Source organism: Thunnus albacares, chromosome 21 (assembly GCF_914725855.1).
Source record: "Thunnus albacares chromosome 21, fThuAlb1.1, whole genome shotgun sequence".
Classification (NCBI taxonomy): Eukaryota; Metazoa; Chordata; class Actinopteri; order Scombriformes; family Scombridae; genus Thunnus; species Thunnus albacares.
Window position 1 is genome coordinate 20,493,950 of NC_058126.1, and position 26,783 is coordinate 20,520,732.

The 26,783-nt window shown below is 39.5% G+C and overlaps 2 protein-coding genes across 3 annotated transcripts in view; one reads left to right on the forward strand and one right to left on the reverse strand.

Annotated features, from left to right (window-relative positions):
* LOC122972167 (NEDD4-like E3 ubiquitin-protein ligase WWP1) overlaps nucleotides 1–19,865 on the forward strand; it is a 33,225-nt gene extending 13,360 nt beyond the window's left edge. Inside the window, exons 6-25 of the mRNA XM_044338968.1 lie at nucleotides 37–189; nucleotides 469–541; nucleotides 3,229–3,404; nucleotides 4,787–5,276; nucleotides 5,564–5,659; nucleotides 6,339–6,513; nucleotides 7,842–7,896; nucleotides 8,287–8,371; nucleotides 10,423–10,551; nucleotides 11,014–11,086; nucleotides 11,202–11,273; nucleotides 11,518–11,606; nucleotides 12,753–12,912; nucleotides 13,288–13,421; nucleotides 14,662–14,802; nucleotides 14,898–15,018; nucleotides 15,353–15,457; nucleotides 15,906–16,002; nucleotides 16,148–16,220; nucleotides 16,523–19,865. Of these exons, the coding sequence (XP_044194903.1) occupies nucleotides 37–189; nucleotides 469–541; nucleotides 3,229–3,404; nucleotides 4,787–5,276; nucleotides 5,564–5,659; nucleotides 6,339–6,513; nucleotides 7,842–7,896; nucleotides 8,287–8,371; nucleotides 10,423–10,551; nucleotides 11,014–11,086; nucleotides 11,202–11,273; nucleotides 11,518–11,606; nucleotides 12,753–12,912; nucleotides 13,288–13,421; nucleotides 14,662–14,802; nucleotides 14,898–15,018; nucleotides 15,353–15,457; nucleotides 15,906–16,002; nucleotides 16,148–16,220; nucleotides 16,523–16,622 (2,597 nt within the window). The 3' untranslated portion in view covers nucleotides 16,623–19,865. The remainder of the gene's footprint in view (nucleotides 1–36; nucleotides 190–468; nucleotides 542–3,228; nucleotides 3,405–4,786; nucleotides 5,277–5,563; nucleotides 5,660–6,338; nucleotides 6,514–7,841; nucleotides 7,897–8,286; nucleotides 8,372–10,422; nucleotides 10,552–11,013; nucleotides 11,087–11,201; nucleotides 11,274–11,517; nucleotides 11,607–12,752; nucleotides 12,913–13,287; nucleotides 13,422–14,661; nucleotides 14,803–14,897; nucleotides 15,019–15,352; nucleotides 15,458–15,905; nucleotides 16,003–16,147; nucleotides 16,221–16,522) is intronic.
* A 564-nt stretch (nucleotides 19,866–20,429) lies between these two features.
* rmdn1 (regulator of microtubule dynamics 1) lies at nucleotides 20,430–26,458 on the reverse strand. 2 transcript variants are annotated; one of them, XM_044338969.1, is made up of 10 exons: nucleotides 26,248–26,458; nucleotides 25,634–25,739; nucleotides 25,375–25,459; nucleotides 24,221–24,380; nucleotides 23,938–24,027; nucleotides 23,796–23,851; nucleotides 21,477–21,564; nucleotides 21,270–21,300; nucleotides 20,967–21,100; nucleotides 20,430–20,845 (listed from the first exon to the last, which is right to left on the reverse strand). In XM_044338969.1, exons 1-10 carry the CDS (start codon nucleotides 26,365–26,367, stop codon nucleotides 20,804–20,806), a joined length of 912 nt encoding a protein of 303 aa, XP_044194904.1. In that variant the 5' UTR covers nucleotides 26,368–26,458; the 3' UTR covers nucleotides 20,430–20,803. The 2 variants fall into 2 exon arrangements, with proteins under 2 accessions (XP_044194904.1, XP_044194905.1); XM_044338970.1 differs by having other exon boundaries at nucleotides 26,254–26,455.
* Nucleotides 26,459–26,783: the final 325 nt, after the last annotated feature.

Below are 26,783 nucleotides of genomic sequence, written 5' to 3' on the forward strand. Positions count from 1 at the left end.
TGTCTCCTTTACAACATCCCTGCTTTGGCTCTACAGTGGAGAATGTGAAGGAGGTGCTGAAGTTGAGTGTGGAGCAGAAGGGAGTTGTGGTTCCCTGCGGGGAGCTGACGATCTACCTAGACGGACTGACTGTCACTGACCAGGAGGAACTGGCACCACTCACCAACGGCAATGCAGCAAATGGCACCAGTGAGCCTAACAATTATATGTTTGGAGTTGGGTTGCCAATGTTAATTACCTTTCTACTAGTAAAAAAACATACAACGTGGAAGCACAAGCAGAGAAAAATGTCACAAAAACAGGAAAATACTATTATGCTATATCACCCAACCCTTACACAACCAGGCACTTACCATTTCTACTCATTTGAATTCATTTCCTTAAGTGCACACTGGCACATGGTCACACACTTTAATCTGCAGGACATACACTGTATAGGCTAACATTATTTTCTCCAATCCTCTCCAGAAGTCCAACAGAACGGTGATGCCATCCATGAAAATGGAGACTCGTCTTCCTCTTCCTCAAGGGCTGCCAACAGGTAAACCAAATAAACAAACAAACCATTTTTGGGCATTTTCTTGTTGCTCCACATATCTTGTGAGGGAGAAGATTCTTTCTACTCAAGTTTTCCTAAAATGGTTGTTGGCCTGGTTAGCTGCTTTAAACCAAGCGGCATGCTTTGTCTCAAGTAAAGGAATGCTAACAAACAGCAAAGAGTCGTGTGTTAACAGTTTCTAATATAATGTGTCCTGTAGGAACACATCGAACTCTACTTTACATTACTGTTTAGACTATTTTATTGTTTTGCCCTAGCGCATGCAGTAGAGGCTTTCATCTCACCACACCTACTTTTTTGACAACATAGAGGTAGATTCAGAGGTAGATCCAAGCTCTTATCTCACTTCGTCTTCCTTTTTCTCAAACCTATCTATCTCGCTCCACTGCTTTTAGTTCTAGCTACTACCCCACTGGTGCCAATCTTTATTATTTGTCATACTCTAAAAGTGCCCTTCAGTGAGGCAAACAGGGTTGTTATTGAAAAGCCAGAAAGGGAGCACGTCTGCTCATCGCACCAGACGGGAGGTTGGTGGGGGGTTGAGTCTGGCTCCTCACTGCATTGCAGTTTCTGAGAGGACTGCAAAACACAAACAGAGAGAAATTTAAAACTTGGTAGTGTTCCCCCTTCCTGGGAGTTCCCAAAATGGTCAATTCAGATAGGAAAAGCAGATAGCTGAGGGATATTTGTGAGAGCCAAACAGAATTTCTCTGTGACATTGTTATATAAATAATCAAACTGTAAACATGTGTTTATAAAAGGAAGTTAATTTTTAACAAGTCACATTCAACATGTTTTAATTTTGAAGCTCTCACTGGTCTGCATCTCTTTCTCTATAAAGTAAAATATTCATGACTAAATAAGCAGTAATCAAAGTTTCAGATCAAGATAAATACCATTTTTGGTATTATTTATAAAGAGTTTAATACTAGGAGACTCAGGACTGTGTGGTTGTGGTTTGGTCAATCAACTGTCATCACATTTTGAGTCAAATGTTGCTGAATTGAGATTGGTGTGCAGAATGTGACATCACCTTTTTTCAACTAAGCACCGCCCACTCCAAACCAGTGAGAAGTAAAAAAGAGGCTCACATTATGCTGCGGTACAATGACTTGTATTGAGTACCACATTCTGAAAATGTTGATGGCATTACGACTTAAGTTGTTAAATCCCTCCGTGTGCAAGAGTATAAAACGCAGGGTCATAGCTTCTGATTAGCTGTTAAAATTGTGGATGTATTATTCCCTCCTTCTATTATTGATCTGACCTTGGTCTTAGTGTCCCTGCTTCTTCCCCAAAATGTGACTTCACTTGCATGACATAAAAGCTGCCCTAACAGAGGTGAGCTGTCTGCTGTGTAGCTGGGGACTGGTGCTTGGGGAATCTCTGCCCTACTTCTTCCCATTTGTGTCTCTCTTTGTCTTTTGACTTGTTGTCCTTCATGGTCTGACAGTGCATCACTGTTATGCTTAGGTGTATTTTCTGGCAATCTTCACTCCATATCCTCTCTCCTCTTTTTTTTTTTTTTTTAATTCACCTCTTTTAACCTACCTCCCTTCAATCATTTCCCCCTCATCTCTTTATTTCCTGAGTCTTACTAACCTTGCTTGTGCCTTTTCCTGCATTTTTTGTTTTGTTTTTCTTTTTACTCTGCCTTGATTTGTTGCATTTCTTCCCCTCCATTACAGTTAGCTTGGGGATCTGCTTCTCCTCAAACAGTGAAGTAGGGAGACCCTTCCTGTGGAGCCAGAGGCGCCAGGTCTCACTGCCTGTCAAAACACTTAATGCTGACCTCTGTGCTGGTTACAGCAGTATGATGGTGTATTTTGTTCAAACTGTGTGTGTTCCTATTTATAGAATTTAGATAATTGCCTTTCTGCATCAGACTGCAAAACTAAAACTGCAAGTCCATTTGCATTTGACTAAATATTTCCAGTTACCCAATTAATGAAACATAAATATAATTACAAATATAAGGTATTATAATTAATACAAATGAACTAATAACCATCACTGGACAGATTGCCACTCTCTGCTGGGATCTATGGAAACTTGGGCAGATTTGGTGGGAAATCTGCTGGCATCACTTCATGTGCCATGCATCTGACCTTACATTGGGTAGCATAGTAAGAGCTTTTATGACTTGTGGATATGCTAAGTAGTAAAATCAACATTCATTTTATTGTTGATTGTTTTTTTTAATGTAGTTATGTGTTTGCAAGTTTTATTGGTTACTGGCTTGTTGGTCTGACGTTTTTCTAATTGCTGGCTGGCAGCCCACCTCTTGCCTAGACAAAGCCTGGACTTGAGTCATATGGTAGATTTTGTATTGGTCTTAGTGTGGGCACGTCTACGACAGCGACTGAACACTGCCGGCTTACAAAAGGGCCTCTTCAGCTGTGCCCATTACGTCACAATGCCATCCTATCATGCCCTGTCCTTACCCCTACAGGACAATAGTCTCAGTGTCACAAGCCAGTCTTTTATCTGACACCCACACTCACAGTGGAAGTAGCACACATTTAGCAAAAACAGAACTTGAGTTGAGTAGAATTTACATAATATAGTTTTAGCTCTTAAACACTGTGTGTATTATATTTGTGTAGAATTTGTTAGGATCAATTAATGATTCAGATTTAACAAAATGCTATTGGTGTTTTCTCCTACAGCACAGTGAATGGTACAGACTTGGACCCTAGGTCTAGTTCAGCCTCTAATGGTGTGGACGGTCAGGTGCCTTCCAGTTCCTGTAGCCCTGCTCTCTCTCACATCGTCAATGGAGACGCCACACCCAACTCCACCCCAGTCCACCAACCTTCAGACAGTGACACAGAGAGTAGGACAGGTGAGCTTGATCTTTAGTTTGCATTTTTACATTTGTGAATTACATTAACTTTTAAAGTAGAATCCTTTGGTTCCCAGGCCTTTTCAGTGCTATAAAATCATGCACAACCTCTCAAAATCTGCCTTATTCTGTTGTGTTTTTCTCATTCCTGGCCCTATGAGTAGCTATGTTTTTGCATATGATTCATTTGAGAATTGGATAACTTACTGCATTTACTGAATGTACTGTATATAATAAACTATAAGCTCATGTCAAAGATAGAAAGATCCAGATTATTACCAGAGCACCTCAGTTATACATGTTCATCTTTCCAGTAGGTATTCGTTATATTGCCTGCAGCTAGGCTCAGGCCACTTTAAGTTCAAGTTCTTCACGGTTGACTCAGTCCAGTGGAAGAGTGGAGCAGAACAGTAGATTTATTTTCATTAAGTGGGGCCTGTGATCTCTGCTGTTGTCAGCACCTGCATCAAAATTTCCCTGGAGAGAGAGAAAGAAAAGTGCAGTGTACGGTAGAGGGAATACAGGGAACCAATACCTGTCTACTGCACTGAGCTGCAGTTAACTATAGAATATCAGTTTTTCACTAGTATGCTAGTATCACTAGTGCTGTTACAAAAATATCCAGTTCAAGCAAATGAGAACTAACAACATTGTTTGAATGCATCCCGTAAACCCTAATCCTAAACTACGTTGTTGACGTGGTTCCCTTCATTTGTGTTGCCACTGCCTCACCTGTGACAAGCTAACAGGCGACTTCAGGTTTGTTGTTGTGGTAATGTTACTGTGAGGCTGTTGGATTTTTAAAAGACAGAGAATGAATTTTCTTTTATGCGTGATTTTTCCATGTTGATTCCAAAATGCTTCGCGCGTTACTTCTCAGATGGTTGGGCGTCACGATTTTCTGTTCAGCAAGGCTCGCTAGTTTCTTCCATTTGGGGTTAACAAAGAGAACAATAGTTGCATGGTTTACAGATTAGTCAACAGGGCATGCAATAGATCAGAGTGTCAGTGCATTTTATGAACACACCCCCACTAGAGTACAAGACACGGTTTGTTGCACTTGGAACTTTGAATACGGACAGATCATCACAGATCCAGTATTTGATCCCTCATATAGTGTTATCAGTGACAGAGACAATTAATGATGGGACAGGTGCTTTACTATATATATATTTATATATGTATACTTAACTCTGGGGTAACCTCATAAACTCATTCTAACACTACTAGACTAATACTTTTGTATATTCAATCACTTAAAAGGCCTTTTTTTAAGTTAGTATGAAACCATTATAGTAACAACACAGACTTCACTGATATCGATATCAAGTGGTTGGTCCATGCAGATAACAGCACCGTTGTTTTCTCTGACTTGCCTGCAGTCAACGGGGAGTCCTGTGATGCTGCTCTCGGGCCATCGCCTGCTACAACAGGTGATGTGCTGCCCCCTGCAGATGACCACGAGGACTGCAATCAAGATGCCGCCCCGCCAGACTCTGACACAGCACCAAATAGCACATCTCAACCCCTGCCAACCTCCACACAGGCTCCAGCCTCCTCTACTGCTGCTAAGCCCACTGATGGCGCTCCTGCTCCTGCTGCTGCTGCTGCTGCTCCTGCTGCTGCTCCTGCTGCTGCTGCTGCTGTTGTTGTTGCTGCTGCTCCTTCTTCCGCATCCACCTCCCCAGCCCAAGGGGGCAATACCATCACAAACTCCTCGTCATCGTCCTCCTCCCCCCCAGCACTGGGAGAAACAAATGCCTCAGGAGCAGGCGGGTGTAGCAGTAGTAGCAATACAACTGTAACAACAGATGGGGCCAAGCCCAGACAGCAGGCCCCCAATGCTGGAGCATCAGATCCTCTGCCACCGGGGTAAAGAAACACCACCAGCTGCTTGTTTTATACATTTCATTACTGCTTCCCTGACTGGTATTATTTTTTTAAGACCGTCTCTCAGTAAAACAGAGGGAGCCACCTTAAAGTGATACTCCACCCAACGCACAAACACCTGCCAACCCTCATATTTCACATTAATACAGCAAAATGTGCAGCCTCACCCCTCTTTCACAACCTTATCAAATTGTTTTTTCTTTTTTTGGTGTCTGTGACAGCTTTCACCGCCTACTTATTTTTTCCCCCGAATTGTTGTTGCCTTTTAGGTGGGAGCAAAGGAAAGACCCGCATGGGAGAACGTACTATGTAGACCACAACACCAGAACTACTACCTGGGAAAGACCACAGCCACTACCACCAGGGTGAGTCTGTCCCTGTTACTGGCTTTCTGTCTTCAGCCTCCTCCAAACATCAGGTTTACATGCCTGTTAAAACAATGACTTTTTGGCTGACAATGTCTGCAGCTAAACAAAAGTTGTGTAGTTGAAGATTGATGGTATTTTTAGTTAGTTTTAGGTTTGCATTCCTTGCATTACATGTGATGTGTGTAAATGAAGATCTCTTTAAGCCAGTGATAATACATAACGAGGTGTCCTGATACATGTAAACAAAGAGCCCCATGAAGTGGAGTGATGTTTTCTCCACTGTGTATATTATTTTCTACGGCCATATTCAAATTTTATTTTAGGTCAGTTTTAATTGTGCTGAGGTGAGTTTCAGTGAGAGTTGTTGTCTAGTAACACACCATCATCAAACAGAGTATTGCTTTTGTTATTGGTTGGTTCATTACTTACAGAACTTTAATTAATTGTGTTCCATTGAAAGTAGTTTCCTCAGGCCCTTTAATTTATTTTGAATTTAATTGCCTATAAGTCCGTTTCAGGTAGAAATAACAAAGGAAACTAAATGAGACACTTCTCATTCTGGGAACTTGTGAAGTGTCCTTGTGACTTATCTGGCTGTCTCACTCTTTTGCTTAACAGCCTCCTTTTTTGTGTGTCTCTCTGTTTATTGTACCATCCATCACTTTCACTGTGCCAGATGGGAACGCAGAGTGGATGACCGGGGCAGGATCTATTATGTGGACCACAACACCCGCACCACCACGTGGCAGCGTCCTACTATGGAGTCAGTCCGCAACTTTGAGCAGTGGCAGAGCCAACGCAGCCAGCTGCAGGGAGCTATGCACCAGTTTAACCAGAGATACCTCTACTCTGTAAGACAATCCTTCCCCCCATCCTCTTGTCCCCTCAACCCCCTTTTTCTGCCTAAGAAATGAAAAACCATCTAATACTTCGGTTTGTTAACCTGCTGAATTTATATTTTTATTTTCTTCTTTGGAAATATCAATCGTATGATACTGTACATACATCCCACATACCTACGTATATTCAAGTAATGTAAACATCTCCCATGTAAAAGGGAAAGCACACTGGTGCATGACCAGTGTGTCCTCCTTTTGTACATGAGTGACATTTAGATGATGTAAATATTAGTATGTAGTTTTGTATGCTATTCATGTCTCTGTTCCAATAAGAAGTCAGCTTCCCCTGCACCAAGGAAAATCCACATGGACTGAAACATTTGCACTGTCTTTACTTAAAACTCTGCAATTTTGAATCTTAAAGAGCAAGTGTTATTCTAGATACAACAGTATATTGTTTTTAAAAATCCCAGTAGTTGCTGACCAAATATAAATCCGATAAATCAGAAAACTTTAAACTTTTATCAGCTCGTCACCTTTTGAAATGTTCTTTTAGCTCAAACTATTTGCCAATACTCACCCAGTACTACCAAAACAGAGCAAACATGTTTGGCTCTGACTAAAACCGCTTTTTAAAATCTTTTTGAAGATAATTTAGTCACAAGATCACTTTCTGGTGATCTGTGATGTTTTAGATCACTTTGCATTTTCTTTGCAATCTGTAATAGCAGGTCAGAAATCCAAAACACTACGACATGCTTTGGAATTATGAGTCTTATTGTTAAGTAAAAGAAGTGACTGGCAGGAGATTTTCAATCATATCACTCTGATGAACTTAGAAATCATAGGCTCAGTTTCTGAGGGTAGTTACACATCATGTAAACCTTGCATTTGTTTTGCACTCGCTTAACATACTGTTCGGTATCGAGCTCAACTCATTTAGCCCAAAGGTGAAAACCTTACCTTGCCAGGATTTACAATATGGATGTCCCAGCTTCCTCCCTAATCTGGTTATCTTTGTGAGGGTCCCTCTGCTAAGTCTTTGATCTCAGCAGTGATGTCATCTTCACTGATGATTAGCTTACAACACAAATCAAAAGACAGACGTAGCTTAGAAGTATTGAGCAGTAACAAGTCACAGAGTCAGCAACATATCCAAACTTTTTGTTTTCATTTGGAATATAACCCAATTTCCCTGTTTACTGTCATGGAATATATTTGTGCTTAATTTCTTTTTGAATTCTTTAAAAATATCCTGTGAATTTGGAATATTTTGACCAGACTTCTGTCTTTCTGGTGATTTTTAAATGGATGTCTATGTCTGCATCCCTCGTCTTCAGGCATCCATGATGTCTGCTGAGAATGATCCTCTTGGCCCGCTACCTCCTGGATGGGGTAAGTTCACATTCTTCCTTCTAAGTACTGTACACATTTTCACTTGGTGTCATTATGTACTGTACTGTAAACGGGAAATAGATATTCATTGGCAGTTAAATATACTATATAAATACTTTGTGATGCTGTTTTAGTTATACCAAGGTTATTCTGAATGTGTCCAAATTGTTTTGTTGCCTCCACAATCTTCAACCTCCTCCCTTTTGAATCCTTCCCTCTGTTGTCACTACTCCCTGTTCACAAAGATCACAGATGACAGCTTGTCACATAAGTCTGTGTTTATTGTATGAGTCAGCACTGATGATAATCTGACATGTATTGCCACATAATGAGGCCTGCTGTTCATTCTATTAAGCTTCAGATTCCTCTCTGTGTTTTTATCAACTTCAGAGAGGCGCGTGGACGCCAATGATCGAGTGTACTTTGTCAACCATAACACCAAGACAACGCAGTGGGAAGACCCCCGAACCCAAGGGTGAGCTCAGTGCCAGAAACACCACAATAGAAAAAAAATGGACACACAATTTATCACACATGGTTTCACTGTGATCAAGTTAAAAAAGTATTTGAAATACATGTAAAATTCATAAGATTCCTGCTCACTTAGGGATCTTCAAGTCTTTAAGCAAATAAACCGCAATGTAATTATGTAACTAAATTCGCTCCAAATATTTAATGAGCTGAATAAATATTCAGTGAAGAAACTTCTGAGGCAGCAAGTGTATTTTTCTGATCTGGTTTTAATGAAACCCAGATGAGAACTTACAACTGTCACAGATGGTTTGTAACGCACCATAATGTAAGGTAACATTTAAAGGGATAGTTCGCATTTTTTGAAGTGGGTTTGTATGAGGTACAGTGTATTACCTGCAGTAGATGAGGGTCCGCACCCCTGCAGTTTGGAGAAGCAGACAGGAGTTCCGGCACGAAAGCTAAGCAAAAAAATCAATAATGGTTTAGGAAGGAAAGGGCTGTCTGACAGCGAGGTAAAGCAGTGAAAATATTCTAAATATAGCGCACACTTCAATTGATATTGATTTTTTTAGGTGGCTAAAATGCTTTTCGCTGTTGGCCCGTCCACATTAGTACATTGCTTAGCTTCTGTGCTGGTACTCCTGCCTGCTTCTCCAAACTGAGGGGGTGCGGACCCTCATCTACTGCAGGTAATAAACTGACTATGGATAAGTACCTCATACAAACCCACTTCAAAAAATGCAAACTATCCCTTTAATCTACAAATACAAGATATGTAGATCACTGCAACAGAATAATTCTTTTTGGCTCCAGACTCTCTGGACATTCAGATAAAAAAGAGTTTTCATTCACAGCTCTTTTTTTATTTCCTCAGCTTTCAATCAGCTGTCACAGAACACATTCTACTTGCATCATGTTTTTAGCCTAAAATACTGATGGTTATGAATTAGAAAAACACAACAAGCCATTTTCTTCAAAGCAATTTCAAGTTATTTGCCCTTTGCCAACTAGAAGCAGAAAACCTTTTCCCATAATTTTCAGTCATGTTGACACAAGAAGCCCGTTTTCCTCCACACTACAGTTTGTACAGTGTGATGAGATAAACTTGATAGATTGTAACCCATCTTGCAATTCATACCTCACATGTTGTACAGCCTATAAAACATGGTCCATTGTGAGTATGTATGTTATGCTCATACACTATCTTGAGGGTCAAACTACCATGTAAGACTTCTCACTAATGCTTTATGATGTAGCACAGGCCACAGCTGGATGCTGTTTTATAAGTGTGCCTGGCCTGTAGTTTCACAGCAGCTGTAGTTTGACAAAACAAGTTCACATCCAAGTATGGGAGTAGAGTCTGCTGTAATCTTTCAGATCCATGTGAAGCACAGAGAAGAGATAAGTAAAGCCATAAGGGGCGGTGAATTGCATGTCAGTGATTGGAATAAACTTATTCTCAGCATTGTGATGTTATTACAAGTTGTTGTTCTTGGACATAGAGTCCATTTTCCACATTTGTCATATAATTGGTCCATATTTGTGTTTCCCTTTTTTGTTCTAAAGTAACACTGGGAACAAAACTCATGTGAGCAGAATATAGAAGAGACATTTCCATAACCTGACATTCATTATGTCACAAAGAGACATTTGCAGCTGTGAGAGGACCGAGGCTGTGAGCAATGTCTTTAAAGCATAATACCATGAGACATATCTATGGTTGATTTCAAAGGAATTGACCTCTGGAAGGTTTTTGAGCACGTCAAGGTTGTTACAACAGATCAAATCAAATTATTGACTACAACTCTTATAATGGATTTACTCAAAAGCAAGTCAGGCCTGCTGATCTTAAATCATTATGCGAGGTCTCTCTTTGTTTTTTTGGCACAGGGACAATTGTAGATGCATAATTGCATCAGAGTATCTCTGTATAAAAGTAAACTTTAATTGGAATGTACAAACTTTGAACAGTCCTCCTCTTGTATTTTACAATAAAACAATAAAATTTATTTCCACCCATTTGATTTTTTTTTTGTGTGTGTGTGTTTTCAGGCTACAGAATGAGGACCCACTGCCAGAAGGTTGGGAGATCCGCTACACAAGGGAAGGGGTTCGCTATTTCGTAGATCATAACACCCGAACCACCACTTTCAGCGACCCCCGCACTGGAAAGTCCTCTGTGTAAGAGCACATTATTCTGCATTACATAATTTTTTTTCCCTGAGACAACTACACTACTGTCAGTAGCCTCAAGAGCTGCATCTCAGGGAGCTTCTGCATATTTTAAGAAAACATGTTTACAAGGACCAGATGGGGTCATTCTTTTTGCTTTAATCAAGTCATTGTACATACAGTTCAAGTGAGGTTAAGAAAAATATGTGTTGAGTCAGAAAAATGGTTCCCACTGGTATTGAATTTCAAGGCTGGTATTTCAGGCTGAGACGTTTTTAAGTAGTTTGATTGATTTGAATAGAAAGCCAGAAAAAGTCATGGGAACATACATTCCACATGAGCCACATTTTTTATATTAAATGGTAGAGATGCAAGTATTCACGGCTATAGAAAAAAAAGCTTCTTTTCCATTGCATCTGTCAGCTTATACGTGCTACATTTTGACTTTTTAAATCTTTTTGTTCTTCTCAGCACCAAAGGCCCTCAGATCGCTTATGAGCGCAGCTTCCGATGGAAGCTTGCCCATTTTCGCTACTTGTGCCAGGTAGGTGTTTTCTCTCTTAGTCACTCACTGTCTATCTTGTACTCACTCACTCTTCTTAATCTTATCTCCGCCTCCCCTACACAATGTATTTATGTTTTATTTTGTCTTTCCCCAGTCCAATGCTCTCCCTAGCCATGTGAAGATCACCGTCTCCAGACAGACATTGTTTGAAGACTCTTTCCAGCAGGTAAGAGGATCCTTCTGCCACTGCTCTGGCCCAATGAATTTCAAGTATAGTGATGCATCACAGCATAGAGAGTTTCCTTTGATATACATATATATATATATATATATATATATATATATATATATATATATATATATATATATATATATATATATATATATATATACACACACACACACACACACAACATTCATGTTATGTTTTATCTGCTAACATGTGTTCTTGTGTGTTTTGTGTTTATTAGATAATGGCCCTGAAGCCTTACGACTTGAGGAGGAGACTCTATGTCATCTTCAGAGGGGAGGAGGGTCTAGACTACGGTGGCTTAGCCCGGTAATATAGAAAAAGCCAATCCTACCTTTGGAATATGTCCAATACGCTGTTGCATTATTGATTTTTTTTTTTTCCCCTTTTCGCACAAATTAACAAAGCCATTCAAACCGTTGTGGTAACGCCATAAAAAACAATTATACCTCACATTATAAAATAGTTGGTTTTTAAATACTGTATTGGACCTGATATAAGACAACCCCCCTTTTCCAACACCTGTACATCATAGTATAGTTACATACTCTCGACCAGGCTCTTAGAAGTGGTCAAAAACTATTTTCTCCAGCAGTTATCATTTATTAGAGTGCCTGTTTGTCTTTTTGAGCTCCTTATCATCTGTCACAGTGGTATTTGACAGCTTGACATATTCCGTTTCTGCAGTAGAGATGTCAGAAAAACACGTTGCACAAGCCTTCAGACACTCCTGCAGGTTAAACTGGACTAACTGGAAACTGGAACTGGAAACACTTTTAGTGCTGACTGACTCCAACACACTCACCATAAACAGACTTTAAGACCCTCGCTAGCCTAGCAACATTAATGCTACAAACAAACCACAATGCAACACTCCGTGCAGGAGTTGGTTTTAAACCGGTACTTTATCCATTCAAAAAGAATATCTGATGTTGTGAACACATAACTGTCTAGATGCCAAATATAAGACGACCTCACTTTTTCAGACGTATTTCCAGGAAAAAAATCTGTCTTGTATTTGGACCAAGACAATAAACTTTTTGGATGCATTTATTCCTGTAATAATCTATTCTTAATAGCCTCTATAGTCTAAATGTCTGTCTTTATTATTATATGTTGTCATTAAGAGGCCAACTTTGCAGCAGGAATATTTTTCGGCGTTTGGCAGGCATGTCATTCTTTATGTGAAGCCTGAGAGAATAACTAATGTCCCTTCACTAGAGCGGCTCACTCAGTGGTGATCATCTTGACTCTGCGGTGGGCGTGACGTGATTGCGTAACTGCGGCAGCCGATATGTGTTCAAGAAAGTTTAGAATATGGCAAACATGATGTCTCTACTGCATTAAGAATGAATAAAAATGTGAATTTTATAGTGATTTATAGAAAATCAAAACTTTTGTGACAGCAAAAATTGTAAGCATCTCCATCTTTTTGTCCCACTCCTCACTTTACAGGGAGTGGTTCTTCTTGTTGTCCCACGAGGTGCTGAACCCCATGTACTGCCTGTTTGAGTATGCCGGCAAGAGCAACTACTGTCTGCAGATCAACCCAGCCTCGGCCATCAACCCAGACCACCTCTCCTACTTCTGCTTCATAGGCCGCTTTATTGCAATGGCAAGTTCACATGCAAACCCACACACGCAACAGTCATCTTACACAACGAACCATCCCTTTAAAACACAAACACAAGAACCGAAAGATTAGACATGAAAATAAAATACAGATACATAAATCACCAAACTGTAAGTAGATTTATTTTGCCATTCTTATTATCTTGAAGATACAGTTCATTACAGTTTTATTTTTATTTATAAAATCTTAACTGATATATCTGTTACTGTGCATGTACTATGCTGATATTTAGTTAGCTGTACAGATAAATGTTTTTTATGCATGAATTTTCCATTGCTGTACGCAATCAGCATGTGTTCATAGTCTCGGATTGACCAGCACAGTGAAATAAGATTGTGTATTTTTATTTGGCTACAGGCACTTTTCCATGGCAAGTTCATCGACACAGGCTTCTCCCTGCCTTTCTACAAACGCATGCTGAACAAGAAGCTAATCCTCAAAGATCTGGAGTCCATAGACCCCGAGTTCTACAACTCACTCATATGGATCAGGTAACGTGTCTCTTCAATATTTATATGTGTATTACTATGACTGTAAAGGGCATGGCTGGAAAATGAACATATTTGAAGTCCATATGCATGTTCAGTCAAATTACTGTCAAACATTTAAAGCCAAAAGCCAGTTTTTTTTTTTTATTGTTGATATGACAGTCATAAATATTGTTGCACTTTACAGCAAGTGGAGCCTTTGATTGAAGAGCCACTATGTGCATTCTTGAACTAAATGCTGTTATTGAACTCTGATGCAGGCCAAACAAGTGCACAGAGATCATCTGAAAAGGTCGGGCTTGGTCCACTCCAGTATTGATCTCAACCAGTGATGTTATGACCAACTACAATATTTCTTCCTGAGCTTTTTTTTGAATCACTCAGAAAAGAGAAATAAAGTCACAAGGGGCAGTGAAGTGCAGCATGACAGTCACTGGAATGAACTTTGTGATTTTTTTTTTTTCCCCCTCCTATGGATCCATGCAGCACTGGTGACGCAGAATGACAAGTCCAATCTACCAATGAATGAGTTATCTGTCAGACTATATGACTTTACAGCCCTCTGCTTTCTTTGTAATAAGTCTGTGAGAAGCCGAAACTGACTCAAACCAAAAGGCTACAGAGTATCATGATTTACTTTGGTCTTGAACTCTGGCACCAAACTGCAGGTGTGAAAAGACTTGTAGACAAGATAGTGACTTTCATCTACATCGTCCAAAATCACAAATGTGTCTCGGGGAGCTTTGCAGTCACCCAGTATCTTTTGACCCTTGATTGAGATAAGGGAAAAACAAAAAGAATAGAAAGAAGTGGCAGTAATAGAACTTTAAAAAAGGAGAAACAGAATGATTGGTAAATAAAGTACATAACACGTAATACTTAGTAAATATTAGGTGTAATACGTTTCAGACAAACTATTTGGAGTGAAGACTGTGGATCAGAGAGAAGACTTTGTGACTTCAGCCACAAAAACCTTTTTTCAATAAGACAACACTTACACACAAGAGGCAGTTTAAAGCCGTTCACACAGACAAGATGCTAATAGAGAATGAAGCAGTTCATTGCAGACATCACAAGATGCAAGAACAGTTATGAACACAGATGGAGGAAATGCTGGAGACTCAGCCCGTGTTTGCTTACCTTAATAAGATTTCAAAACCATTTTTGTGTTTTATGTTTGCAGTAATGAGCTGTTTACCCTCCGTCATACTGTGATAATAACAGCAGTCTCATCTCTCCTCAGGGACAACAACATTGAGGAGTGTGGCCTGGAGATGTACTTCTCAGTTGACATGGAGATCTTGGGGAAGATCACCTCCCATGACCTCAAACCTGATGGCGCCAATGTCCTAGTCACTGAGGAGAACAAGGAGGAGTATATCAGGTTCAGTGTACACACTGTTTTATCCTAACGGCAACAATATCTGACCTTTGAACATCACATAGAGTAAATCATTCTCTTTGTCATTGGCTTTACAGTCTAATGGCAGAGTGGAGGTTCTCCCGCGGGGTAGAAGGTCAGACCAAAGCGTTCCTGGATGGCTTCAATGAAGTGGTTCCACTTCAGTGGCTCCAGTATTTTGATGAAAAGGAGCTGGAGGTGAGCAGCATGCCTGTTAATGGTTGTGCAGTGGTAACTTCTGTTATCTTATCTCTATCATGTGTTTATTTTAATCCCAATAAACTACCCCACTCTACCACAGAGCTTTTTCTTCATCGTCATTCATGACATCATTTTAACCATGACTTTATTCTAAATGAATCAATCTGGTTAATTCATCTTTACTTAAAAAGGATGAAATAATGTGGATGTGTTTAGAAAAGCATTATATTCTCTTTTCTCTTATGTGTTTAGACTTCTGCTTCAGTTTCTTTGCTCTGCGTTTTGCGTGTGACTTATGTATTGTGTGTGTGTGTGTGTGTGTTTGTTGCAGGTGATGCTGTGTGGCATGCAGGAGGTAGACCTGCAGGACTGGCAGAGGAACACAGTGTACCGTCACTACACCAGGAACAGCAAACAGATCATCTGGTTCTGGCAGGTATGGTCTCACACACACACACACACACACACACACACGCTACTGCTTTTAATAGAGAGGAGCAGAATATTGCATGTGTTCTAAGTGTTAAGGCCCAAACACATTAAAAGTGATAATTGATGCGTGTCATTTGATGCTCCTATGGCGCACTGCAAGCATGAGATTTAAAATGCCAACACCAAAGAACCAACACAGATTTCTTATTTTGTTCTTTGTATTAACCGTTGCATTAGTTTGATGTAATGAATTTGACTTTATTTGGCTTTATATTTCAAATAAAGTTTGTACTGTATCATAACTTGGATTGTATATATTTGGCGCTGGATTTGCAGAAATGATTGAGCCAACAAGAATAGCATTTTAGTTTGTCTGATATTGTTGTTTATAACATCTACTGATGATGATGGTCACTGATGAATGTGTGTGTGTGTTGTCGCCTCCCCTGCAGCTGGTGAAAGAAGTTGACAACGAAGTGCGTCTGCGGCTCATGCAGTTTGTCACTGGAACCTGCAGGCTTCCTCTGGGCGGCTTCGCTGAGCTCATGGGTCAGCGATGGACAGACACACACAAAGATTTATACATTTACTGCATAATCAGACACTTTGAGACTCCAACAGCTGCAGATACAGACTATACACATGTAGACTTTTTCTTCCGTCCTCTCACCTTTCTTCTTCTTTTGCATTGTAGGAAGTAACGGGCCTCAGAAGTTCTGCATTGAGAAAGTGGGGAAGGATACATGGCTTCCTAGGAGCCACACATGGTGAGGGGACTTCTCTACCAATGATTCATGGGATTCATGTCTCTCTCTGTACAGCAGAGTATGATGTAATTTTGTCAAACACAGTCCATTCACTGCCAGAGGTGCAATGAGGTGTGGGTCTGTTTACTGTCTGATAGTTAGTAGTGCCAATAGTTTCTTTTTTTAGCATGGTAAAGGTTTAGTATCTCTGGGATAATTTGTAATCATTTTATGAGAATACTGCTCATAACCAGTGTTAATGTTTATAAAGCATCTGACCCTTCATATTGGTAATCTTTGGTTCTCCCTCTCTGTCTTCTCAGTTTTAACCGCTTGGACTTGCCCCCTTACAAAAGCTTCGAGCAGTTGAAGGAGAAGCTCCTCTTTGCCATCGAGGAAACAGAAGGATTTGGCCAAGAATAGAGGAAAGGAGTCTTACGTATTTCCCTCCTCTCCCCATCGCTGTTTATTCAGCCAAGTAAAATAAACAAAAAATTGCACAAGATAACCACCAATGTATATAAGCTATTTTATCATTTTAAACCAAATCTTAATTTGCAGCATCATTTTTGCCGCAAACCTGCCCCCCCCCCAGCCCTTATATATGATATGATACCCCATCATGAAATATGCAAGCATTTCAGCATCTTTGCTCTTCTGTTTAAAAACAGAAATCATGGATATTTTTTAAATTTCCTCCCCACTGCTGGCTGGCTTTTTAAAAGAGACTGAAAGTGTTTTTGAGAGGATTTTATAGTTGAAGCGCAATCTTCTTTTAAAGCTCTAGTTCTATAGAGCTTTTAAAAGGCGAGTGTAGTGTCGGGGTCTGGTGCCTGAATTTTTTTTTTTTTTTTTTTTTTCCCTCCCCCCCTCCCCCCCCTGTTGGGCCCATAGTAATTGTTGCAATTGTTTTTGCGTGCTTGCATGGCTGCCTCTGAAGATGAGAAGACTGCTGTGACCTCCCTTCTTCACCACACGCACACACTCTTAATTTACTTTACCATCATCATCAAAAAGGCAGAGTGTTCAGGATGGACTAATCGAAGCAGAGAATAACACTGTCATACAGTTTTCCCTCAATGAGATTCTGGACACCAGGACAGAGAAAGAAGTGTCCTCCTGTTTGGATAAAGTTAAGAAAAACTTGAACAGCCCTCACAGCCTCCCTGTGGTGAAGTTCCTGGAGAAAGGCTACTATATCAAGAGGAATATAAGGACTATGGGGGAAATATTCATAATGGATTTGAAAGACTGAACTGTGTGTGTAAGTGCGGTGGCGGTGGGGCTCGTGGTTCATAGCGCTGAGGTTTATGTTGCAGGCCACCTCGACTGAAGCCCGCTGCCAGACTGAAGCACCGACAGAAGGACTTTAGTTGGTAGACAAAACACACCAGGATGACACACTGAGCTGTTTGGAAAGTTGTCACAAGTCAAAAGACAAAAAACAGATTCTGTGGCTCAACTGTTCGCATGTGCCCGGCTGATTCTCTTTTGCCTTTTTGAGTTTATGATCTTGGTCTATAGAGTATCTCTAGTCCTAAAACCCCACTGTGGTTTAAAGAGCACAAACATGATTCTTCTTATTTGATAACATTTACTTCAACCCTCAGTTATAGGTAACACACTACACAAATACCCCTACAGTGCATCATACATATTGATGATTCATACCAAATGAAAAAGCAGAGTTTAACCATAAATATTATTGTCAGCATATAACAACTGAAAGAATTTCTTGAAAATCACCTACATCTTATGTTGTAATAAGGTCCAATGGACATCTCATTCATTATTCATTTAGTAACCATTAATAAGTCACAACCAAAGCCAGTACTTTATTGCATTATTGCCTTTATCTTGTTGATAAATGTCCTTTTAAATGTCCTTGGATGAGTTTTTTTTATAATTTGGTCAATGATCATGAAATACTTAAGTGCAGCACCTCTAATCTATCAAATTTCATGTCTTGAATGACTTGAAAGCAATATAAAATATACAAATATTGCATGCAGGCAGTATAGAGCGGTGACTGGTCAGACAAAATGAAATAAGCGTTAAACACATTTTTTGGGGGCTTCTGAAAGTATTAACTGGCTACAGATTGTTAGGAAATAACAATTTTGTCATAGACAGTGTGTATCTGCTATTCGGCTGCATAGTTATCAGTGTGAGTGTGAAAAATGACCTCGAAGCCATAGTGCTGAGCCCTGTTCCTCCTCCTTCCCTGAAATCATGATGTTTAATTTATTCAGCCCATGTTCAAGCTCCTTTTAAGGGTTTTGTGCTGAGATGAGATAGCCTTACTTCAATAAATCAGTAAAGTTGAGGCTGTTTGGAGAAAAAAAAGAGCTTGATTCACATACAAGTAATAATTACAAGACTCCATTAATGAGACACTAATATGCCACAGACCAAATAACATGGAAACCTTCCACAGTGACTCCTCAGCTGCCTAAAGCCTGTGTGGAAACGTACACAGCAGCAAGCCTGATGAAGCATCGCTATATGTTGAGTGTTTTTGTTTTTGCACCCCCTCTTTCCCCCCGTGTCCTTTCTTTCCATAAATGCTTCAGGGGACATGCCCTTTGTTTTCAAAATGTCACGTGTAACTCCATTGTTTTCTAAATGACAACTCTGGTGCTTATTCTTTCAGTCGGTGGTCTTAACGCAGGGGGGGAAAGCTATGGCAGTGGCAGGCCATTCTTCTTGTTTTCTCTAGCATTTTGTTTTTCAGACCACTGCAAACAGCAGCAAGCTGCTTTAGACTTTTTTCTAGGAGGAGCTTGTGACTAGTCAAGTTATCAGTCTTGTATATAACATGTATTCAGCTGTCCCAGTGGAAGAGCTGGAAGGAGGGACGACAGTATGAAGAGAAAACATTTACTGTAGCAAAAGGAGCCGACTTTTAAGAGAAGTCCAAACTGCATAACTCTGTGCTTCCTTTTGAACAGACACCTGTAATCAAAGAAAATCAACTGTGTATGTGAATATTCATTGTATAAAGATAATGAAAGTAAATAAAGTACTAAATATTATAATTAATTACACAGAGCCGCCGCTCCATTGATGGAAATCTGTGATGCCTTTGTTCTTATCAGAAATAGGACGTTTCAGATTGCCTTCATCGCGGCCAGTAACTAGATTAAGCAACACCTGGACAGGTGTATTCTCACAAAGCAAAGCTGATTCATGATACTGTATATCAGTTCAGTATCTGATAATGCAGCAGAGAACTTATTACTGTGCTGGCTGCGGTTGAGGCCATCTGAAACGCATCCAAACTGTAACATATCGCGTGTAGATACACACTGTAAACACCAACTACACTGTACAGAATGCCCCTTTACCGGAGACGATGTGTATAGAAGATTCATTTTTAATCTGCTTTCACCCATTTTAAATGAAGAGAGATGGATTTATGAGATACAAATAAATAAGTGAATAAACCCCCCCTCCATGACCGTGCTTTTCTTTTCTTTGTTGTTGTGTGATTATCAGGGGATGAGAGGCCCTCTGCTCAGGATTCACAACTAAACTGTTGGCAATTTTTGTTCTGTTCTTAAAGAAAAATAAAACAATGCTCTTAGTTGATCCTTTTTCTTTTGATTGGATCTTGCCTGTGGAAAGAACCATATTTAATAAAACATCTGTATCTGAACATCTTTACAGCTGCTTTGAGTTTATTTTTGGTACAATCAGGGTAAATTTGACCCTTAAATCAGAGTCCAGTATCCAGTATTTCTTATTGGAAGTATGATATCACCTCCTTGTCAACTAATGATTAGCATCCTTGGGAATGTGTGAAACCATACAAAACAACTTGTTGTGTGGACAGTTGGACAGCGGCGAGAGTAGAGCTGCTCAGTTCCCAAAAAACAGCAACCATTTAGCTGACGATGCATTTGTGTCTATGATTTATCTTTGGTTTAAAGAAATACTTATAACTTTCAGGTAGATCTGATACACCACAGAATAACTTCTTTGCTCAGGAATCTTTTCATTAAACGTCAAAAGACAAGCATATATACCATTATTTTTATCTGGGTAAAAACCCTGCATGTTAATTCAAGAAGGATGAAAACATCAGCGTATGAGTGAAATAACATTCACATTGAAATTAAGAAATGAGCTACAAGTAACTGAACACAGACTTTACTTGGTAATGAAACAGTAAACAGTATTTCATTAAAACAATGTTAAGTTTTAAAAATGTAATTGACAATATGACTCTTTTCCCCTTAAAACAGGAAGCGTGTCACTTTCTTTGCTACCTTTCCAGAAAAAGCAACAATGTCCAGATGTATTTTCCAACATTTAGCCCCGGAAATGCTCTCCACTCAGCCATTTGTCAGAGAGAAGTCAGCTCAAAAGGAATGGAGACATAAGTAGATACATGGAGAATGATTATGTTTACTATTGCATTATTAAAAGTTGCATTTTGTTTTAAATTCAGTAAAAGCTGAATGATTGGACAGTCCTCATTGTCTCTGCCCAAGGCCACTCACAGTATTGCTGCATTAATATTATAAAATCATAAAGAGAAAACATTTTGTTAGCAATTATTAACAGTCCAAAAGTCCTGAAAGGCGTCATACTCCACATGCTCATCTTAGCTTCTTCAAGAGGTCAACAGCTTCTTTATGGACCTGCAGAGGAACCAAAAGAACAAAAAAGCATTGAGTATGTTCACATCAGCACGTACTGCTCATGCAGGTGTTGTAAAGTCTTCCTCATGTAAACAGTAAATCAAAGGCTCAGTGCTTGTACCTCTTTGTCTTCCAGTGTGTGAGCAGGGTAATCTTTTGCTTTGGTCAGCCACAGTAGAGCATTCACATCATCTTTCTTGGCCATGTAGGTCTTCCCCAGCATTAGCAGGTTTTTGCTGTAGAAATTAGGATCAACTTGGAAAAATAAAACAAAAGACAGGAATTTGTATTAGCTGGATGCATTTTGAAGCCTAAAAGAAAACCCTTTATGAAAATTTCTTAAGTGTGTGAGCTGCTGCCGACAGATCTGCAGACTTAGAATTCAAACTGTCCTCTGAGACATTATTAGTATGCTGTGTTTTACCTTCTTCAGCTTTCAGGAAGAATTCCAAAGCCTGAGAAGAGGCAGAAAAACATATGACTTCATCCGAATGTCAAGACGTTAAACTGTCACTCCAAGCCCAAACCAAAAAGTGATGTAATTTCAGCCTGAAGCTGCGTTTTAACAGTCAGCCGTTGCACAGTTATTAACTAATCAAAGAAAGAGTGATATTGACAGGGCAGTCCTCACCTCGTCATATGTGGAATCAGGTGGTTTTGAGAAAATTACAGCTGCAACCTTGCGTTGATACCATGGCAGCTCAGCAAAAGCAAAGCACCTGAGAGAGAGAGAAGATATAGGGATTCCCTTTAATAAATCCTTCAGTGAGTTAAAGGTCGGGTTCACAATTTTTCAAGTCTGTCTTAAAATAACAGCCACATGCCCACATGAACAGTGAGAGAGGTTTTCCTCGCTGGAATCATTCCTCCTGTTCATACTGGCTATTAAAAGATCTCCTTCAAATGTGCTTTCAATATAAGTGATGGAGGCCAAAATCCACAGTGTGTCAGTCATTTTAAGCAATTTCAGTTGATCTGAAGCTCATATAAGCCTTCAGCAGTCTGAGTTAGTCATATCAAGTGGATATCTGCCACATTTACAGTCTTCTTAGCAACAAAGTCCCTCTTTGTGTTTCCTCAAACAATGTTTCCCTGTTGAGCTGCGATGGAAGTACAGTAATAAAAAGAGGGACTCTGGCACTAAAAAGACTGTAACGTTGAAAGATATCTACTTGATTTGACTCATTCGGACGCTGAAGCTTCATATTAGCTTCAGATAAACTTTTAAATACATTTTTGCACAGAAGGACGACTGTGGATTTTGTCCCCCATCACTAACATTTTGAGTGTATTATGAAGGGATCTTCTAATGGTCAGTATGAACATGAGGAATTATCTCAGCAAGAAAAACATGTTTCAGTGTTCATTTGGGACTATTGTTTTAAGACAGACTTGAAAAACTGTGAACCTGTTTATAGTGCCTGATAATATTTTGGCCCTTTAGTGTCATTTTAAACAAAAAGTCCTAATTCACAAATGCAGTCTGTCTGGTGATGGACTTTCTAACCATGTTAGCTCCATGGCTCTGTGGACTGCAGTGTCAGCCAGTCCACCACTTTGGTCCAGACCGAAATACTTGAACAACTTTTTAATAAATTGCCATGAAACTTTGTACAGACACTTATAGTTCCCAGAGGATGAATCCTTCCAACCTTGGTGACCCCCTGACTTCCTCTAGTGCTACTATGAGCTTGACATTTGTGGTTTTGACTGAAATGTCTCCCCAACTGTTGGACATTCATGTCCCCTATAGCATGAACTGTAATAACTCTGGTGATCCCTTAACTTTTCATGCAGCACCATCATCAGGTCAAATATTTAATTTGTCTAATACGTTGGTTAATGACCAAATATTTGCCAAACTAATAATTCACATCAGCTGCCACTGTACCTTGTTGCTAATTAGCAAATATTAGCTTGCTAACATAGTTGGCTAGGATATTGAACATGGTACACATTACCCTCTAAACCATTAACGTTAGCATGTCTTTGTGAGCTTTTGTGTTTAAAAGCTCAGAAAACTGCTAGTTATAATTTCAAACAGCCCAAGGTAACACATTCAAATTGCTTTTTTAATTCAACCAACGGTCTAAAGCAGGATATTCAGCTTTCTATCATATGTGACAAAGAAAAACATAAAACATCATATTTAAGAAGCTAGAACCAGCACAAGTTTTCTCATTTTTTCTTGAAAAATAGCAACAAAATAAGAAAAACAACAATTTCTGTTGCTCGACTAAATGATGAATCGAGCTATATGTTAGCATGATGAAGTTAGCTTTTAGCTCAAAGCACAACTTTATCATCGCAGACCTGCTAACTTGGCTGTAGACTCTTAGTCTTGTTCTGACATTTTTCCCTTTATTCGATAGTCTATAGAGAGAACACAGATGACATACATCAAAAGTTCCCTGGCCGGACTCCAACTGGGGACATTGCAGTTACATGGTCTGCCCCTTCAAACCCAAAGCCACCAGGAGAACTCCTCTGTTGCACTTCTGTTGACATTAAATACTAAACAAGTATGTACTTCAAGATATTTTTGACTTCAAGATATCCATGGAGAGTGGTAACAAAATGTGTTTTTAATAATTTCTATGAAAACGCAACAATATTGACAAGTACAGCTTTTGCTCCATAACAGTATCTGATCTCCTCTTTCATTAGAATCTTTAAGTCTCATGCAATTTATCTATTAAAGTTTCTCCATCCGGTTTATTAGAGTGTCTCCATCATCTCCAAAGCTTCCCCACAGAAACCAACTTATTCTGCTGCCAACTTCACTTCCTCAGCCTGAAACACCCTGAGCTGTCAAGTCTGAAACACAACTGGCTGGTCCTAGTTTGTATCAATGTATGCTGATCTTTCAGATGTTCCAGAAGCAGCTGTACTGAAAAATGTTGCACTTACAGTGTGTTTTGTTACAATAAAAAGAAAGATTCAGACTCACCAGTAACCCAGAATGTGTAAGGAAGTGGCATCTTTGGGGTTGAGCTCGATGGCTCTCTGGGAAAAAAGCAACATGTTTCACTTCAGATTAGAGTTAAATGTGATACAGTGATAATGTTACATTGATCCAAATATCTTCTCACCTCTAGATGTTCCCTGATGATGTATGAATTTCCAATTTTCACCTTGACTCCCTCATAATCTCCAACATCGCTTAGACACACTGCGTACCACTGCAAATGAATTCAAAGTTTAAAGTTAGTTTATTTTTCTGATAAAAGCCCTAAAGAGAAAAAAACCCATCATGACTACATGATTTGTTGTAAGAAAACTAAGGAAAAAAGTTTCCTCTTTTTCTCTGACAACCCAGATGGAGATGATTGGTAAGGATTACGGAGGTGCTTCTCCAAGAAACCATTGTCTCACCTTATGTGCTGCGAAACAGTTGTCATCTTTCTCCAGTGCCTTCTTTGCATATTCAAAGGCCTCAAACATCAGCTGCTTCTTCTGTTCAGCCGTCTTGTCGGGCAGGACGGACAGGTCACGAGAGGCCCGGGCCAGCCTCCACAGGAACTCTGCATTATCACTGGATGCATGACAGTGTGCGTGGAAACAAAACCAGAACTTAAACTCACCATGTGTAGAAAATACTTGACTTTAGTGCCCCTTAGTGGTAATATCACAAAAAGAACCTAAGGCAAGTAAGCACTCATAGATATAACTATATATCTATCTACATACCTACCTACTAGGGACATGTATGGTATTTGTATTAAAGTGTTAAAATAAGTGTTCTTCAATAAACATTATGAGAGGGAGGGTTCAAACGCTGGGTCTCAAACCCCTGTCTCCCAGACTACGGATGACTGCGCTGACTACTCAGCTAAACCTCAGCTTCACCAGACAGTGAGAACTGCAACTATTTCTACACCCATGACACAGAGACAGACAGCGATGTAACCTTGCTACGTTACGAGTCCTGACCTGTGTGCTATTTGTCTATCCTATTTATCTTGAATATTTATGATTTCAGCTATTTGATCTGATGCAGTGGAAGAAGTTTTGAGATCACGATACCACAGCATAAAAATACTCCATTACAGGTACAAGTTGCATTAAAAATATTACTTAAGTAAACATAAAAGTATTAGTTGCAAAATTTACTTAAAGTATTAAAAGTAAAAGTACTCATTTTGCAGTCAGTGTTATATTTATGATATATACTGTATTCAGATATACAGCCTGTAAAAAGTATTCACAGCTCTGGGAATTTGTCATGTTTTGTTGTCTTAAAACATTGAATCAAAGAGGATTTAATGTGGATTTTTTTTTAACATTGATCAACAGAAAAAGACCCTTTAATGTCAAAAATGAAAACAGATCTTTACAAAGTGATCTAAATGATATGACTATGTCATCTGTTTTACATGTAAAATATTGACCTGAAATAAATGCAGTGGAGTAGAAAGTGCAATAACTACAGTACTTGAGTAAATGTACTTACTTACATTCCACCACTGCAGTGATATCTATTTGAGAGAGAGGAGAAATTAGACAACACAAGTGAGAACTTGCCTTACCTGTCCTTGTACTGCAGGAGCAGCTGGTAGAGTTTCTCCGTCTCTGCGCAGCTATACAGGTAGTCAGCCTGCTCCAAAACCTCCTCTACACACACACACAACAACAACATCAATTCAATTTAAAAAAAAAAGTTCACCACATTAAACCTCAACAAACATCCCTCCCTCTCTCTCTCTCTCTCTCTCTCTCTCTCTTCATTTTCATTCACACTGTCCCAAAATGCTTGTGTGCCACAATCTGTAACAGTGTGCCAACTACCTTTTTCTAAAGCATGAACGACGGCTGAACTCTGCACCCTGTGATAAGCTCCGTAAGCCAGACAGGAGAGAGCAGGGAGCCCCAGGAGGAGAGCGGCTCTTCCACCCTATAGCACAAGAAAGGAAGTGACAAAAAAGGTATAAACACACATAAGGAAATGAATGCAAGTGGCTACTGGGCAGGCTTTAAAGAGGTGATTCCTGGGAAATGAATTACAATGATCACCCTCAGTTGACCTGAAGTCACCTGAGACCACTAGAGTAGCAGGATGGAGGCAGCAGGTCATTGAATTGGGCTGTTTAGCTGGGATTCTGCCTGATCTGTATACAAAAATCCAGACTATTCGTACTCATTAACATCATAATGACACAAAGATTGATACACTTCTTTAGACAGCTGTTTCATCTTGATGTAAAGTTGCAGGACATATGGCGCAGCTCCATGATCATAACAAAGCCCTGCTGCCCTTTCACCTAAATAAGCATAAAGCCACTCCTGTTCTTCCAATGCAATGTTTCTTAAACTCGACCATGTCCAGCAGTTGAATGTGAATGCTGTTAACAGTTTAGTGCAGGATAACAAAACAGTCTGAGTGAGAAATAAAAGGCATATAAATTTACTGTCAGAGCAGTAGTCCTTCTTAAAGTTGTCCAGTAGTATCGCTGAGCCCCTCTGACTCTGACGCCTGACAGTAATGTCCTGCTCACACAGCGCGTAAACATTGTGCTAGCCATGGTGCGAAAGCTCCCGACGCTCAATGATCAGGAATTACGAAGCTTTCACAAATTTATGGACCGGTGTTCGCAAATACTAACAGACGGGGAGGTTCAAGATCACAAACACAAAACGTTGCAAAAAAAAAAAAAAAAAAAAAGACTCCTCCCCACTCTATTCACTTCTATTCTTTCCATTTTCCATTTTCTATCCAACATTCAACAGAATGACAGAAAGAAAAAAACAAAACTTTATTCAATTTTCCAATCTTCCATTGTTAATTTTGTAGAAAGGGGGGTAGAAAGAGAACAAAACAAAACAACAACAAAAAAAGATAAATAAGATAATAAAGATGAGGCTTTAAACGTTTTTGTGTTTTTAACTAAATGATAAGGTGGTTTAAAAGGGCATTTTAGGTGTAAAATACGTAAAACAA